The 14167-nt window shown below is 32.2% G+C and overlaps 1 protein-coding gene and 1 pseudogene across 4 annotated transcripts in view; both read right to left on the reverse strand.

The window, feature by feature from the left end:
* SPAG16 (sperm associated antigen 16) overlaps positions 1–14167 on the reverse strand; it is a 755650-nt gene that overhangs the window by 688865 nt on the left and 52618 nt on the right. Inside the window, exons 11-12 of one of the 4 annotated variants that reach the window (XR_002779953.1) lie at positions 12261–12325; positions 10174–10260 (exon numbers count right to left, since the gene is read on the reverse strand). The exons of 1 other annotated variant lie outside the window; for it this stretch is intronic. Coding sequence is in view for 2 of the 3 variants with exons in the window: in XM_011358650.2 (XP_011356952.1) it covers positions 10024–10260 (237 nt within the window). In the remaining variant the exon portion in view is untranslated. Of the gene's footprint in view, positions 1–2966; positions 3516–7225; positions 10261–12260; positions 12326–14167 lie in introns of those variants that run through there. 2 more of the 4 variants (XM_023529787.1, XM_011358650.2) reach the window with 2 other exon arrangements.
* On the reverse strand, positions 4721–4839 carry LOC111738750 (annotated as a pseudogene).

A 14167-nucleotide genomic window follows, 5' to 3' on the forward strand; every position in this document is an offset into this window, starting at 1 on the left:
AAAAAAAAAAAAAAGGAAATTCCCAAATTTAAATTATATAGTGGTTTGAAAAATGCTGTAATTTTAATGATTATGTAGGTTAGAGTCAATTAGAGAAAAAAATGTACACTAAAATCCCATAGTAATGCACTCTGTAATAACTGATTTGAAACCTTATAGTTCTACTGTATTGCATGCTTATTCATGTTGAACCAACACTGTTTTTGTCTGAATGTCCCAATGTGGCTCCAGAGAGTATAGAGACTGATGAAGGAACTTTGGAAAGGAAGATGTAAGATAAATCTGGAAAGATATAGGTGCACATATAATGGCACATATATTTAAATATTTGAAGGGCTTTAGTAAGAAGCAGTGGTGGGTATAGTCTACGGATATTAGAAAGAAATCTAAAGTAGCGGGAAGGAGACTATAGAATAAAGCAGATGCCAGACATGCTACCTATTCTACATGGACAGGGTTGCCTCCTAAACAGTGAATACCTTGCCCTTGGAAATGATCATAATGAAAGGATGTTGTATTTGGTTGAAGCAATAAAATGAGAGACTGATTCTCTATATTTCACATAATTGCTGACAAAATACTTTGCATATACTCATAGTTATCTCTTGATGTGCTAACAAAACCTCCTAAAACTTAATAGCTTAAAACAAGAGGTGTTACTGTCACTCAAGTTTCTGTGGGTTGACTGGGCTGAGGTGGGTTGTTTTCATGTGGCTTGTTTCATTCAGTTGTAATCAGACGGTGCTTGTGTGGAGTCTTCTGAGGACTTCACTGGCTCGATGTCCAAGCTGGCTTCATCAATTACATAGCTGGTGCCACAGATAGGATGGCTGGAACAGCTTGCCAAGCCTCCTCCTCTCTTTCTCTGTGTAGCCTCCCCATGTGGTGAGCTTCTTCACAGCACAGTGGTCTCTACATTGTCATACTTGTTACATGGTGGCTGATTTCCCCCAGGGAGTGTTCAAGAGACACCTTCACTAACTGTGATCCTTTTTATGATCTACTCTTAAAAGTCATGCACCCTTGACTCAACTACAATCCTTTACCGACACAGGGCAAACCCAGACCCACTGCAGAAGAGACTACCTTAGGGTGTGAATACCTATGGACTGATCTTTGGCAACTATCTACTACATACACTTTTGGCATCTAATGTTTCCTAATTTCTACACTAGAAGAAAGTGACTAAAATAAGTTATAAACATAACATCCCTACAGTTATGTGAGGAGTTATAAATGAAATAGCAAAGCACGTTTAGCTATTCCTCTATATTTCTAGACAGAGTTAAACACCAAGATTGTAGATAGTTGAGGAATAACGATACTGTGATAAAAACAGACCAGCTACTTCTTTTTCTCCAGACCCAGAGATTTCAATCAATCTGCCACAACTTTGAATACACTTTGAAGTATCCCAGAGAACAACATGGTTACAGGAAGGAACTAAACATCATCAAATGGAAAAGAAGCAAAACTCTGGGCCTGTGCTGTGACAGCCAAATATAATGATGATGTAGTCAGACTCATAATTCTGAGAGCTGAGGTACGGAATACCACATATTCCCGTTTTGTTAAGTAACCTTGTCATCTTTTGAGCTTCTTACCCACTTAAGTATTATTTTTGAAATCATCTCATTTACCAGAAACCTAAATTTTGAGTTAATTTGCTAATATAAGCACATAGTTTTAAAACTAATCTTTTAAAAACATTTAAATACAAACAAAACCAAATCTGAATAGTATATGTAATTTTCTCTAGTTATAAGTTATTAAATTTTTAAATATAATTTAAAATTAGAAAACTTATATAAAATATACCTAATACAATGCTTAACACACAATGGGGTGCTCAAATATTTTAATTAGTATGTATATATACCCACACAAATACAGATGAACACATACAAACCAACAGAAAAAAACTATTACTGGATTTTGTTATCTAGTCTTGGAATAATATTTCAAATATGTGATACTCCAAAAATGTTTAAAATTATACCTTATCTTATTGATACTATTAGAAATAAATGAATACTTTGGTACAGTTTATGCCATGCATGAGCTTCCAGGGAATAATATAGGATTTACTCTAGAAGATGTGTTCAGAAAATGCAATAAGAATGGTAACATTAACTTGTTTGCTTGTACTTCAGATAAATCATTTGCTCTTGTAATAATATCCATATTAACAGCATTATCGAAGACAACCCCAAAGTATCTGATATTATAGATTTAAAAGATCCTCATATTATGAATATATTATATATGGATCCAGTACTATAAATCTAATACTACAGATCTAAAAAAAAAAAATTAATGACTTTTTAAATCATCTTTCTAACCTATATTGAGAAAATTAATAACGTTTTAAATTTTCATTTTTTAATCTCTCCTTTGTGACATTATTATTTACCTCTCTTTCTTGGCCCTATCTCCTATTGTATTTTTCTCCTACTCCTCTACATTTTAGACCATGCTTATTCCTCCCACCCCTACAATCTTGCTGTGATATAGCATCAGTCTCAGGTCTTAGCTTTAGCCCTTTTCCAGAAAAGGATGAATCTCGGGGCAGGAGCAGGGCAGGAGAATAAACTAGTGGAAACTGAAAGGCCCAAATAGAAATAATTGAGATTGGCACAAGATGTCACTCTAAGTAACTTAGAGAAATTAGTGTGGGAAGGATAGTAGGATTTATTGAGGGCCTACAGATGATAAAACTTTGACTTATAAAGAATGAGATGCTTTGAGTAACAATTCTTAGGTATGTCTGATTTAGAAACTCAAGCTTTTTCTCTATATTAATGGTGACACTCTTCATTCTAATAAAGAAAATTATAAATGTATTTTTAGTAATTAAAATTCAATGCTTTACATTCCTTTGGTTCATAAAATTACCTCATAATTTACCTAAATATAAATTATAAACATTAGCACATGGTTAATAAACTATTCTGATACTACATTAGCTTTCAAGTAGTATATATGCACTAAGATTCCAAATTTAGCAGTTTGGAATCAAGTCAAATATGATTTTTCTTCCTGAATATAAATACCACTTGATTTAGCATAAGCAATCCTCCACACCAGATTCTCCCATCTTCCTTGACATCCCCCATTCATACCCATGGACCCCCACAGGCGTGTTTTGAATAAATTTCCAATGAGATTAGATGAAAGAATAAAGTAACTGCATGAACAGTTTATAGCCTTTTCTTCTACTTTTAAGCCACTAGTATCTACTTCATGATAAGAAGTAGACAATTTTTTTGGAGAACAAAAAACTATTGAAAAAAGTGAGAAAATGGCACATATACTAACCCACTATTCTTTTGTCATTATCAGTTAAGTTGAATTTAGGGCATGCTCCTTTTTGATTACCTACAATTGTTATTTCACCTTGTGCCTCTTCCTGCCACCCAAATCTACAGCTCCTTTGTAACATGACTCCAACTCCTACAGTTCCTATACTTACCAAGTAAATGTATTTCCCAAACACATCTTCTGCTTTCTTTCACCTTTTCTAGGACAAATGAAACTAATCAAGAGTTTGGTTTATCTACTGAATATAAAATCCTTTAATTACAAATAAAGCATTTAAATTTGTTATGATTTTTCTCCGCAGATTAAAAGTGGATTACCATGTACCTGTATTCTCTCAAAAGACATATCAAATGGGAATCTCATCACTAAAATTAAATATTGGACTTTAAATTGCAACAATATATAAAACTACATACTCTTGAAAAATTCTTCCACTAAAAAACAACTAAAACCCAGGTAAAACAATTGCATTGCATTGTTATACCCAACAGAAATGAAAGGAGGCAAAAATAAGGGAGAACAGCTAAACTAACACATGAACTATGAGCTGTGAGCACATGCAAAAGATGTGTTGCCATGATGACAAATGCCAAAACCAAAACTTTAATCTGGAGACTGGGCTTTAGGCCAGCCATAAGACAAAGAAGCAGAATCTTAGAAACATTTAAAGAAATAAAGTGTGTACATAAAAAAATGCAAGCGACAAGGAACTAGAGGTAGTTATCAAGAATGGACTTAAAAGAAAAAAAATCAAATGTAGCCTTAAGAAGTAAAAGACAAAATTATTCATATATAAAATTGCAAAGTATGGATTACAAGGTACAAAATATATAAATAGAAAATTGGAAGATAAGAATGAAAATATTTCTGAGAATGCAGCATAAAGAAACAGCATAAAAAGTTTGAAACAGGTTAAGAAAAAATGGAAGATAGAATGAAACAGTATAACCTATGTCTAATTACTGCCCTCGAAGAAATGATTTTTTAATGGAAAGAAGGCAATATTTACTGAAATAATGAGTGGAAATTTTAAGAAATGACATAAGATCTATACTACCCAAATACAGGATATATCCACATTCCATGGTACACACACAAAAATATCATATCTATTATGATGAAACTGCAGGACAAAATGAGAAAGATGAAATCTTAAAAGTAATAAGAAAAATGAAATTAATACATTTGTAGATAAATCTAAACAAGCACTGTCTTGATAAAGTAAATTACCTTTATAAAAAAAACAATAATGTTTGAAAGGAGCAGCCTTTTAAAGGGGATTTCTTTATATTTCACTTTTATTGACTTTTTTTTTTTTTTAGGTGAGGCAACCCTTGGTTGACCTCACAGATTGCAAGGACTTTTGTCAGCTTACAATCCCTTATTTTTTTATTTTTTATGCCTACAGCACCTGGTCTTCCTAGGTGGTCTCCCATTCAAGTACTAACCAGGCCCGGCCCTGCTTAGCTTCCAAGATCAGACGGGATTGGGCTTGTTCAAGGTAGCATAGCCGTAGACTATATTTCATTTTTAAAACAAAGACTAGAACAAACATTTATAATCTTTCACCCAATAATGCTAATTATTGAGTTTTATCTTAAGGAAATAAACAGAGTTATAAACAGAGCTCTTATGTACAAGGATTGACCTCTTGGAATTATCTGAAACAACAAAACAGAAATAACCAAAATGAGTACATATAGGGAGATAAAATACATCATAAAATATAAAAATGATAAAGTATTATAAGGATATCAAATCTAGTGATTCTGAAGTATATAATTATGAGAAATGTTATATGTTAAATGAAAAATAAATGTACAAAACTTCATGTAAAAATGTGTATAAATATGTTAGCATTTTACTTGAAAGAAACTACAAAAATGGCATTTCAATTTCATTACTTTAATATACATTTTATATATGTGTATAAATATATACACAAAAATATTAGAAGGAAATAAAAATAGTATTGATTATTAAAGTTGATTGAAAATTCACAAAAATTTAAAAATTTAAAAACAGAAAAAATTATTACAAAATGGTGCTTCAATTCATCCAGTTGGTGTAACAATTCTACACTTATAAGCACCTAATAAAATAGCTTAAAAATATGTAAAGCAAAAATTGATGAAGCTATAGAGAAAGACTGAAAAATCCATCAACTTACTCAAGTATTGATACTGATGAAAATATAATACAGACACAGAATTCTAAATTATACAAAAATCAAACTATATTGAATATAAAATCCCGAACCCCAAAATTAGAAAAATACAGTCCTATCAAGCACATACATTAACAAAAATGAACCATATACTCGTTGATAAAGCACGTGTACTATTACAATAAAAGCTGCTAAAAAAAAAAGACATCAAAAAGGGTGGGTTTAAACTAATAGAAAATAATCCTTCTACAAGTAACTATCCCAAGGTGAGTGATCAAAGCTGATGCACAACTGAGCATAAAGGCTCAGGAGTCCTTCCCTTTTTTGTTCATCCATTTAGGACACTGTCTTGGCCTGCAGAGTCAAAGATGGGTTATAGGCACATTGTTGTTCCATACAAACTGAAGGAAAATGAGTTTAAAGTGGTTCTCTCCCAATGCTCCTTTAAGGACCAGATCATGTAAGTGGCACTGTATTAGTTAGTGTCAGATAATAAGCAACCACAAATCTCATTGTTGTAGAACAAAAGCATTTGTTTCACTCATGCATTGTGGGTCAGCTGAAGGCCAGATGATATGGACTGGGCCCAATATGAAAGCACTAATCCTTATGTCTTTTATTGGGCCAGAGGCTAGCTGAGACATATTCTTCTCATGTCCATGACAAAGGCACAAGAGAGCAAACCCAAAAGTGCAAGCACATCTCCATCCTCAGTTGTATCAGATTTCTTAAGTTATCATTGGCCAAAATCAGTATCTGACAAAGGTCTACATCAATGATCAATGAAAATGAGGGAAATAAGTAAACATTTCTGAAAAATAGTTCCATAGGCATACACCAATTAAGTGCATATTCCACTGACAAAATTTTGTGCCATGGTCACATCTAGGTGTAAAGTAGGCTGAGAAATAAAGTGTCTAACTCTATGCTCAGCTATATCATGAAAACCATGGAATAAAATATATTTTTTGGTAGAGAACTAGCAATCTCTGCCATAGCAACTCCCAACATTTACAAGAATTGATTTCATATAGACCATGTGTCTATGACTTATTTTAAATAGAAATATACAATAACCAAAAAAAAAGATCATTCCAAACCCATGCATATGTAAAATTGAAAAATACCCTCTAAATAAACCATGGAAGAAATAATAAGTCATAATAGAAATCTTAAAATACTATTGAACAAAATTTTTAAATGTAATATATGTAAGTAATGAAAGAAAAAAATAAACATAATAGAGGACCATAAAACTCATTAGCTGAATCTTCAAAAATGCCAATAAAGTTCATTTATATCCAGGAAGACAGATGAGAGATAGGGGAAGAGGGTATCAGGAGGGAACTGTAAGAAGGGAGGAAGAGAACTAGAGATCTCAAATAAAAAGAAAATATAAGTATGGATCCATTAGAGATTTAAAAGATAAAAATTATAGCAAAAACCTTTATGCTAGTAAATTTGAAACAGAAAAAAATGGTTATATTTATGTAAATATATTACTTTATAACTTATCAAAATTGCTGCAAGAAGAAATAACTTCTATAGTTCTATTAAAAAACATGAATCCATAGTATAAAATCTTCCCATAAATACATACCAGTTCCTATCAGATTTAAGACTTCTATCATACATTTAAGGAACAGGTCTTCCAAAATATAAAAACTCTTTCAAAGAAGAGAGAAAGAAGGAATGTTCTCCAACTTGTTCAATGATACCAAAATTATAAAAAGACAGTTACTAAAAAGGGAAATTAAAGGCCAGTTTTCTTCATAAAATCATTGTAAGAAAAAACACTGAACTAGATCCAGTGGTATATAAATCAGATAACACTTGAATCAGTTAGGTTTAGTCCAATAATGGAAGAGAATGTTTGCATTACAAAATCCATTGTCATTTACAATATTAAAATATTAATGGAGAAAATCTTCTCAGAAGCAGAAAATTCAATATTTACTCATGATAAAATAAAATCTTAACACTTAAACATAATAGAAGTTTACAATTCATTTATGAATCAAAAATTTAATGCTAACTCATGGTAAAACACAAATAAACAAACTTAGCAAATGTGGAAATAAAGGAAACTTTTTAAATTTAAAAAATATCTACCAAAGACTTGAAACATCAGAAGCATTCTCTTTAAAATCAAGAACGTGACAAAAATTTTTACTCTAACCACTACCATTTAACCACTTTTTAGAGGTCCTTAACAATACACAAAGATAAAAAAAATACATAAAATTTTAAAGGAAAATCACAACTATCATTGCTCATAGATAATATCATTTACAAAAAAAAAAATCCCAAAAGAACTTCAAACTATTGAATTAAAGAGTTTAGCAAGGTCAACTTAGAGTAACAAATTTCATATCTATACAGCAGCAGTAGAACACATTTTTTCATTTACGCATTCATTCATATAAAAACATTTATGGCATGATTACTATTTGCCAGTCACGTTTTAGGCACTGAGATAAATATCCCTGCTTTCACGGAGCTTACATTCTAGCGGGGAAGAGATACATTAAACAAGCTATTAAGTACAACACGGATGTGTAGAGAAAGATATGTAAGACATGTAAGGAGAAAAAGCAAAGCAAGAATGAGGCCGGGGGAAGGACAGGGAATGAGGGGAAGCATTAAAATTTAAACTGGGTGGCTATAAAATGTATCTCTAAAAGAAGATACTTGAGTAAATCTTTATAGGAAGTGAGGGGATGAGCCAATAGGATCTGTGAGGGAAGACAACTCAGGAAACCACAAGTGCAAAAGCCTGCAGGCAGGGGCATGCCTGATGTGTTCTACAATAGGTAGGAAGCTACTGTGGCTGCAACAGAGTAAAAGATGGGAGAGCAGCAGGGGATAAGGTCAGAGAGGTAAAAATGGGCCAGATTACGTAGGGCTTCAGAGGCTATGACTTTACTTGGAAATTTGAGAAAGTCAGGAAGCCATTATGAAGTTTTCAACAGAGAAATGTTATGGACAGACTTATGGTTTAACAGAATTACTCTTGCTGCTGTGTTCAAAGGAGGCTGAAGGAAAACAAAGAAAAATCAAGAGATCATTAAGAGGCTATTGCAATAATACAAACTACAGATGATACAAAAAAAAAAAAAAAGAAACGGAGCAACAGTGGGAGTGGTAAGAAAAAATGAAAGTGTGGATATTTTTCAAAAATAGAACCAAAAGAATTTATCATATTTGTTATAAAATATTAAGAGCGAAATGACTCAAGGATAACTCTAGAGTTTTCTAAGTAAATGGGAATGTGGAGTTTCTATTAATTAAGATGGAGAAAACTGTAGAAGACAGAGCTTTAGTGGGGAATCACATCTAATTGCAGGGGTCAATATGCAGTTAAATACATAAAACTAGAGTTCAGGAAAAAGAGATCTCAGTTGAAAGATGTAAATTAAGTAGTCGTTAACATGTTAGAGGTAACTGAAGCCAGGAGACTGGAGAAGATCACCTGGGGAGTGATGACAGCAAAAAGAAGAGGTCCTAGAGTTGAGCTCCACATCTCAACATACAGAGGTTAGAGAGATGAGGAGCAAATAGCGAAAAAATAAAATAAAATAAAAAAGGGAAATGATGGCATTTACTGACAATAACAAGGCCTAGGAAATAACCAGAAAGTGAGTAGCTAGCTGAGAATGGATGGAGAACAGGATCACTAAAAATGAGGCCGTTGAGGAACCGAATGAAAGTCCAGCATGTTAGAAGGATCATCCATGTGAATATTTAAATAACAAAGAATTATGGCAGGACTCATTTTTAAGAAAGCGACAATGTTGCTGGGCTTAATTTTTTTTAATTTACTCAAAAAAAGACCTGAAAAGAAGTGCCTGTTAAAAAGTTATAGTGTGGGCTAATCTGATAATATGAGATTCAAGGCAGTATGTGTTCATGAAGAAGGGACTGAAAGCAGCAATGAGAAGTAAAGGGGACGTTTATCTCTCCTCCAGGTCCAGTGCTACAGCTGAGTCAGAAGGAGACAGAACAGTTACCCTGAAGAGTACTGTAGGATGTGGTGTGCTGGAGCTCAGGAGGGCTGCCTGGCTGTCCTTTCCAACTGCATTTTTAGTGAAATAAAAAGGTAATTTGAATAGCCCTGATATATTTATAGCACATAAACTGGAAAACATGACAAATTACGGCTTCCCCCACTGCCAAAGAGCTTAGTGTTAAACATTTACCAGAAATACATCGGCTGCAGGAGGAACTATAGGGAAAAGCTAGATTTCCATTAGCACAGAGGTGAAGAGAACATTCACAGAAGCTGAAAATATAAAGGATTTTGCTGATCAATGATCTTGCATTCCAGAGTGTACAGAAAAAAGTTTTGGGAGCCAGAAAAGGGTAAGGAGAGACTGTGTCAGAAAAAGTGACATAAGGAGCCTTAGGGAAGATTATAGTTCTGGAATAAATGAAAGTCCTGGGCTCCTTATGAAGAGTCAAAAGAACATAGGTAAAAGTATGGATGCTGAAGAAAGAGAGGATTGGGGGAAGACAGGCCAGGAACATGTGTTAACTCAGAATCTCTCATTTGGCTCCTGCTGAGAGAGGCATGATGCTTTGTAGATGGGTGGCCTTATTCTTAGTGTTCGGGTGCTCTGCTGTCTCCCGCCAATGGTGTCCTGCAAAGGTTTGGTCTTATTCCAAGTTTGGAAGTTCCCTCTCAACTCCTGTTGATGGAGGCGTGGAGTTGGACAGAGGGTTGATCTTGCACTGACCTCAGAGGCTCCCTCTTGATTTCTGTTGAAGGAGGCCTCAAATCCGACAAAGGAACAAGTTATTTTCTTTAACTACTTGTCAATATCATTTACAATAGAGAAAATTATAATGTACTCAGAATTATACTGAATAAAAACATGTATAATAAGATCTGTGTGGGGAAAAGTATAAAAAAGTTATTGAAATACATTAAAGAAAATCTAAATATATGAGGAGAGAAACCATGTTCATTCATGCACTGAAACACTCAATATAAAGATGCCAGTTATCTCTACATTGATCTATAAAACTACAGTTATTCCAATAAAAATCTCCCAATTTTTTTTTAGAAATTTGTCAAGCCTATTTTAAAATTTATAGGAAATTACAGAATAGCTAAAACACTTCTGGAGAATAAGAATAAGGTTGAGAGAATTGCCCTAAGATAATATCCAAACTTATTAAAAACTATAATAATTTAAAAAGTATGGTACTGCCACAGGAATAAACAAACTCACTAATGGAACATAAAAGAAAGTCCAGAAGCAAACTCATGTATACATGGAAACTCATTAAATGACAGAGCCAGTACTATATACCATTGGGGATAAAAAGAACCATATAATGTATTGTGCTGGGACAAACAATTATCTGAAAAAAACCAAGTGAAATTAGATCCCTCCTACATTCCACATTAAAAAAAAAATTATTCCAAGGTCATTAAATATTTAAAATTGGAAAGTGAAATTTTATGAAGATATGTCCAGCCTAGACAATATGTGTAGATCATCTTTTTCCCTGCTCTTCCCTGCTGAGTACTACTATAAACCCTGGAAATGATGCAAGACACAACCAAAGCAAAACTCTGAAAAGCGGAAATAGGAGGGTAAACTAGTTAGAGATGTCAGGATTGAAGAACAATATAGTGGCAGAATATCCAATGAAAGAGAGTGACTCAGGAATTAACTCCTAATCTAATAAAAAAAAGTAATGAATTCTCTAACCATAATCAAATCAAACTAGAGATAAATAACAAAAAGACAACAGGACAATATCTTAAATGCGTGAAGATTAAACGACACATTTCTAAATAATTTATGGGTCAAAAGCAATCCTCAAAGGAAAAATATGTAGAAATGAATAAAAAATGAAAGTACAACACATTAAAATATATGGGATGCAGCTAAGGCAGTGCTAAAAGAAAAATGTATAGCACTATACACTTATATTTCAAAAGGAGAAATGTCTTGAATCACCAATTAAAGTTTCTACCCCAAGAAAATAGGGAGAAAAAAAAAAAACAAGAAACTCAAAGCTAGAAGAATAAATAAAATAATAAAGATCAAAGCAGAAATCAATGAAATTGAAAATAGAAAAGCAATCCATAAAACCATGAAACAAAAAGCAAATTTTTTTTAAAAAAATTCTGTAAAATTGATAAAACTCTATATAGCAAGACTGACAAAAATTAAAAAGGGAGAAGACACAAATGACTATCAAAAATGGAAAAGAGAATATCACTACAGATCCTGCAGTCATATCACTACAGATCCTGCAGTCATTAAAAGTATAATAGGGGAACATTATAAACAACTTTATGCTCATAATTTAACAATTTACAAAGGACCAAATTCTCAAAAACACAACCTACTAAAACTCAATAAAATGAAATAATCTGAATAGTCCTTTCACCATTAACAAAATTAAATTTGTAATTAAAAAAGCTCCCAAAAAAGATTTATCTGGGCCCAGGTGGTTTCATTGGAAAATTCTACCAAATACTTAAAAAAGAATTAGCAACTACTCAGCAATAATAAGAGAATGAACTGTTGATCCATGCAACATCTTAGATGAATCTTAAAGGAATTATGCCAGTGTAAAAGTCAACTCTCAAAAGTTAAATATCATGATTTCCATTTAAATAATATTGAAATGACAACATTGTGGAGATGTAGAAAAGATCGGTGGTTGTCTAAAATTAGGAATTGGGGATATGGGGTGGGGCAAGCGGATATGACTATGAAAGGGTCCTTGTGGTGATGGAATGATTCCATACCTTAATTATGTCAATAGTGATATCTGGATTGTGATCTTGTACATTAGTTTGTCAAGATTTTACCACTGGAGGAAAGCAAATAAAGAGTACATAAGATCTCTCTGTATTATTTTTTACAACTGCACATGAATCTACAACTATCTTAAAATAAAAAGGTTCGTTTTAAGAAGATTAGAGACATTAGTGGAACACAGCAAAATTTACATAAATTCTGTAGATTATAGTATTGTATAAATGTTAATCTCTCCATTTAAATAATTATATTGTGTTTATGTAAGAGAAAATGCAAAATGTTTATTCATTAAAAGAAAAATTAAAAATGTAAGTCATCATCTGGGATGAAATGCCTATATTCAAAAAATTAGTATCTAAAATGCACTGCGAATAAAAGATTAACAACATAATGGAAAAACAGGAAAAATGTATGAACTGACATTTCATAGACACTAACATACAAATTGCCTATAAACAAAGAACATATTCGATTTAATTATTAATCAGAAAAATGAAAATTAAGACTCAATAGGTAACATATTGTACTCATTAGCTTAGCAAAAATCAAAAACCCTGGTAATTCCAAGTATTGGGAAAAATGTAGAGTAATGGAAACTCTGTGTAGGTTTGTAAACATGTTTAACTAAGTTGGAAATAAATATGACACTATCTAGTAAAATTCTCATCCCCAGTGAACCAGCAGTTCCACGCCCAGATTAATATCCTACAGAAAATCGTGCATATGTGTGCCTAGAAACATCCAAGAATATTCAAGGAAGCATTGGCTACCAGACCAAGACTTTGGAAACAACCTGAACATATATTAATAAAAGAACAGAAAGGTAAATATTTTGAAATGGACTCTAGTCACATATAGCAAAATGGAATAATCTTAGAAACAAAACACCAAATGAAAAAAGCAAGCTGCAGAAGACTACATACATTGTGTATAACTTACATCTGTGTTATTTATATATAGTATACATTCAGTTTATATATTATGTCCAAATATACATATAATGCACTTAAATTAAATACTACTTGAACATCTTTTTAAATTGTACATTCAATCCACAAATCTATAATGTTTCATAAAGTGTTATTCTGAAATACAGATAATGTAGATATTGATATTGAATGTTTTTAAAAATGCAAAATCCTGAGCATTTTTTACTGCAATTTCATTTCTATATTTTCTAAATGATCCATGCTTATGCATAATTCAGAATAAATAGTAGAGTTAAAAATCTGAGAATAATTAGTATTTCTGATTGTTTTCATTTCTATTCACATTTACTTATTTTTATGTGAGCAGAATATATTTAGTGTAACAATGTATTTCTATTTATTTAATTTTCTACTCTGAACAGAATTATAAACAAGTTGGCTTAATCCTTATGTATTTAACACGACAGAGTTTTATGAATAAATATTCTGATTAATATATTTCCTCAGGGATTTTTAATGAATTATTTCAACTGTTGAAGATATTCAACATTATTATCAAATTAAAGGCATTAAAATCCCCATTTGTACATGGTTATAAACTTTTAATACCTTCCACATTTCTAAACTCTAAAAAATGCAAAACTAATTTCTTTTTTAGCAACTTTTTGTCTAATAAATAGAATGATTTAACATCCTAATTTAATATTCACAATTACTGGCAAGATGTCAACTAGATCCTAGGTTGATGCCAAAATCACAGTGATACTTTAGGCAAAAAATACTAACTACACAGCAATATTTAAGAATACTATACAAAATATAACTAAACTCACTCTCATAAATGCAAGGAATCAGCATGTAAGAGCATTTAACTGCTCCTGAAGTATACCATTATCACAACCAGTGTGGCATAACACATGATGACAGGCACGGTTATAGTACAGCTGAGGGTACTCTCTGTTCGT

Source organism: Pteropus vampyrus, unplaced genomic scaffold, assembly GCF_000151845.1.
Source record: "Pteropus vampyrus isolate Shadow unplaced genomic scaffold, Pvam_2.0 Scaffold42, whole genome shotgun sequence".
Lineage (NCBI taxonomy): Eukaryota > Metazoa > Chordata > Mammalia > Chiroptera > Pteropodidae > Pteropus > Pteropus vampyrus.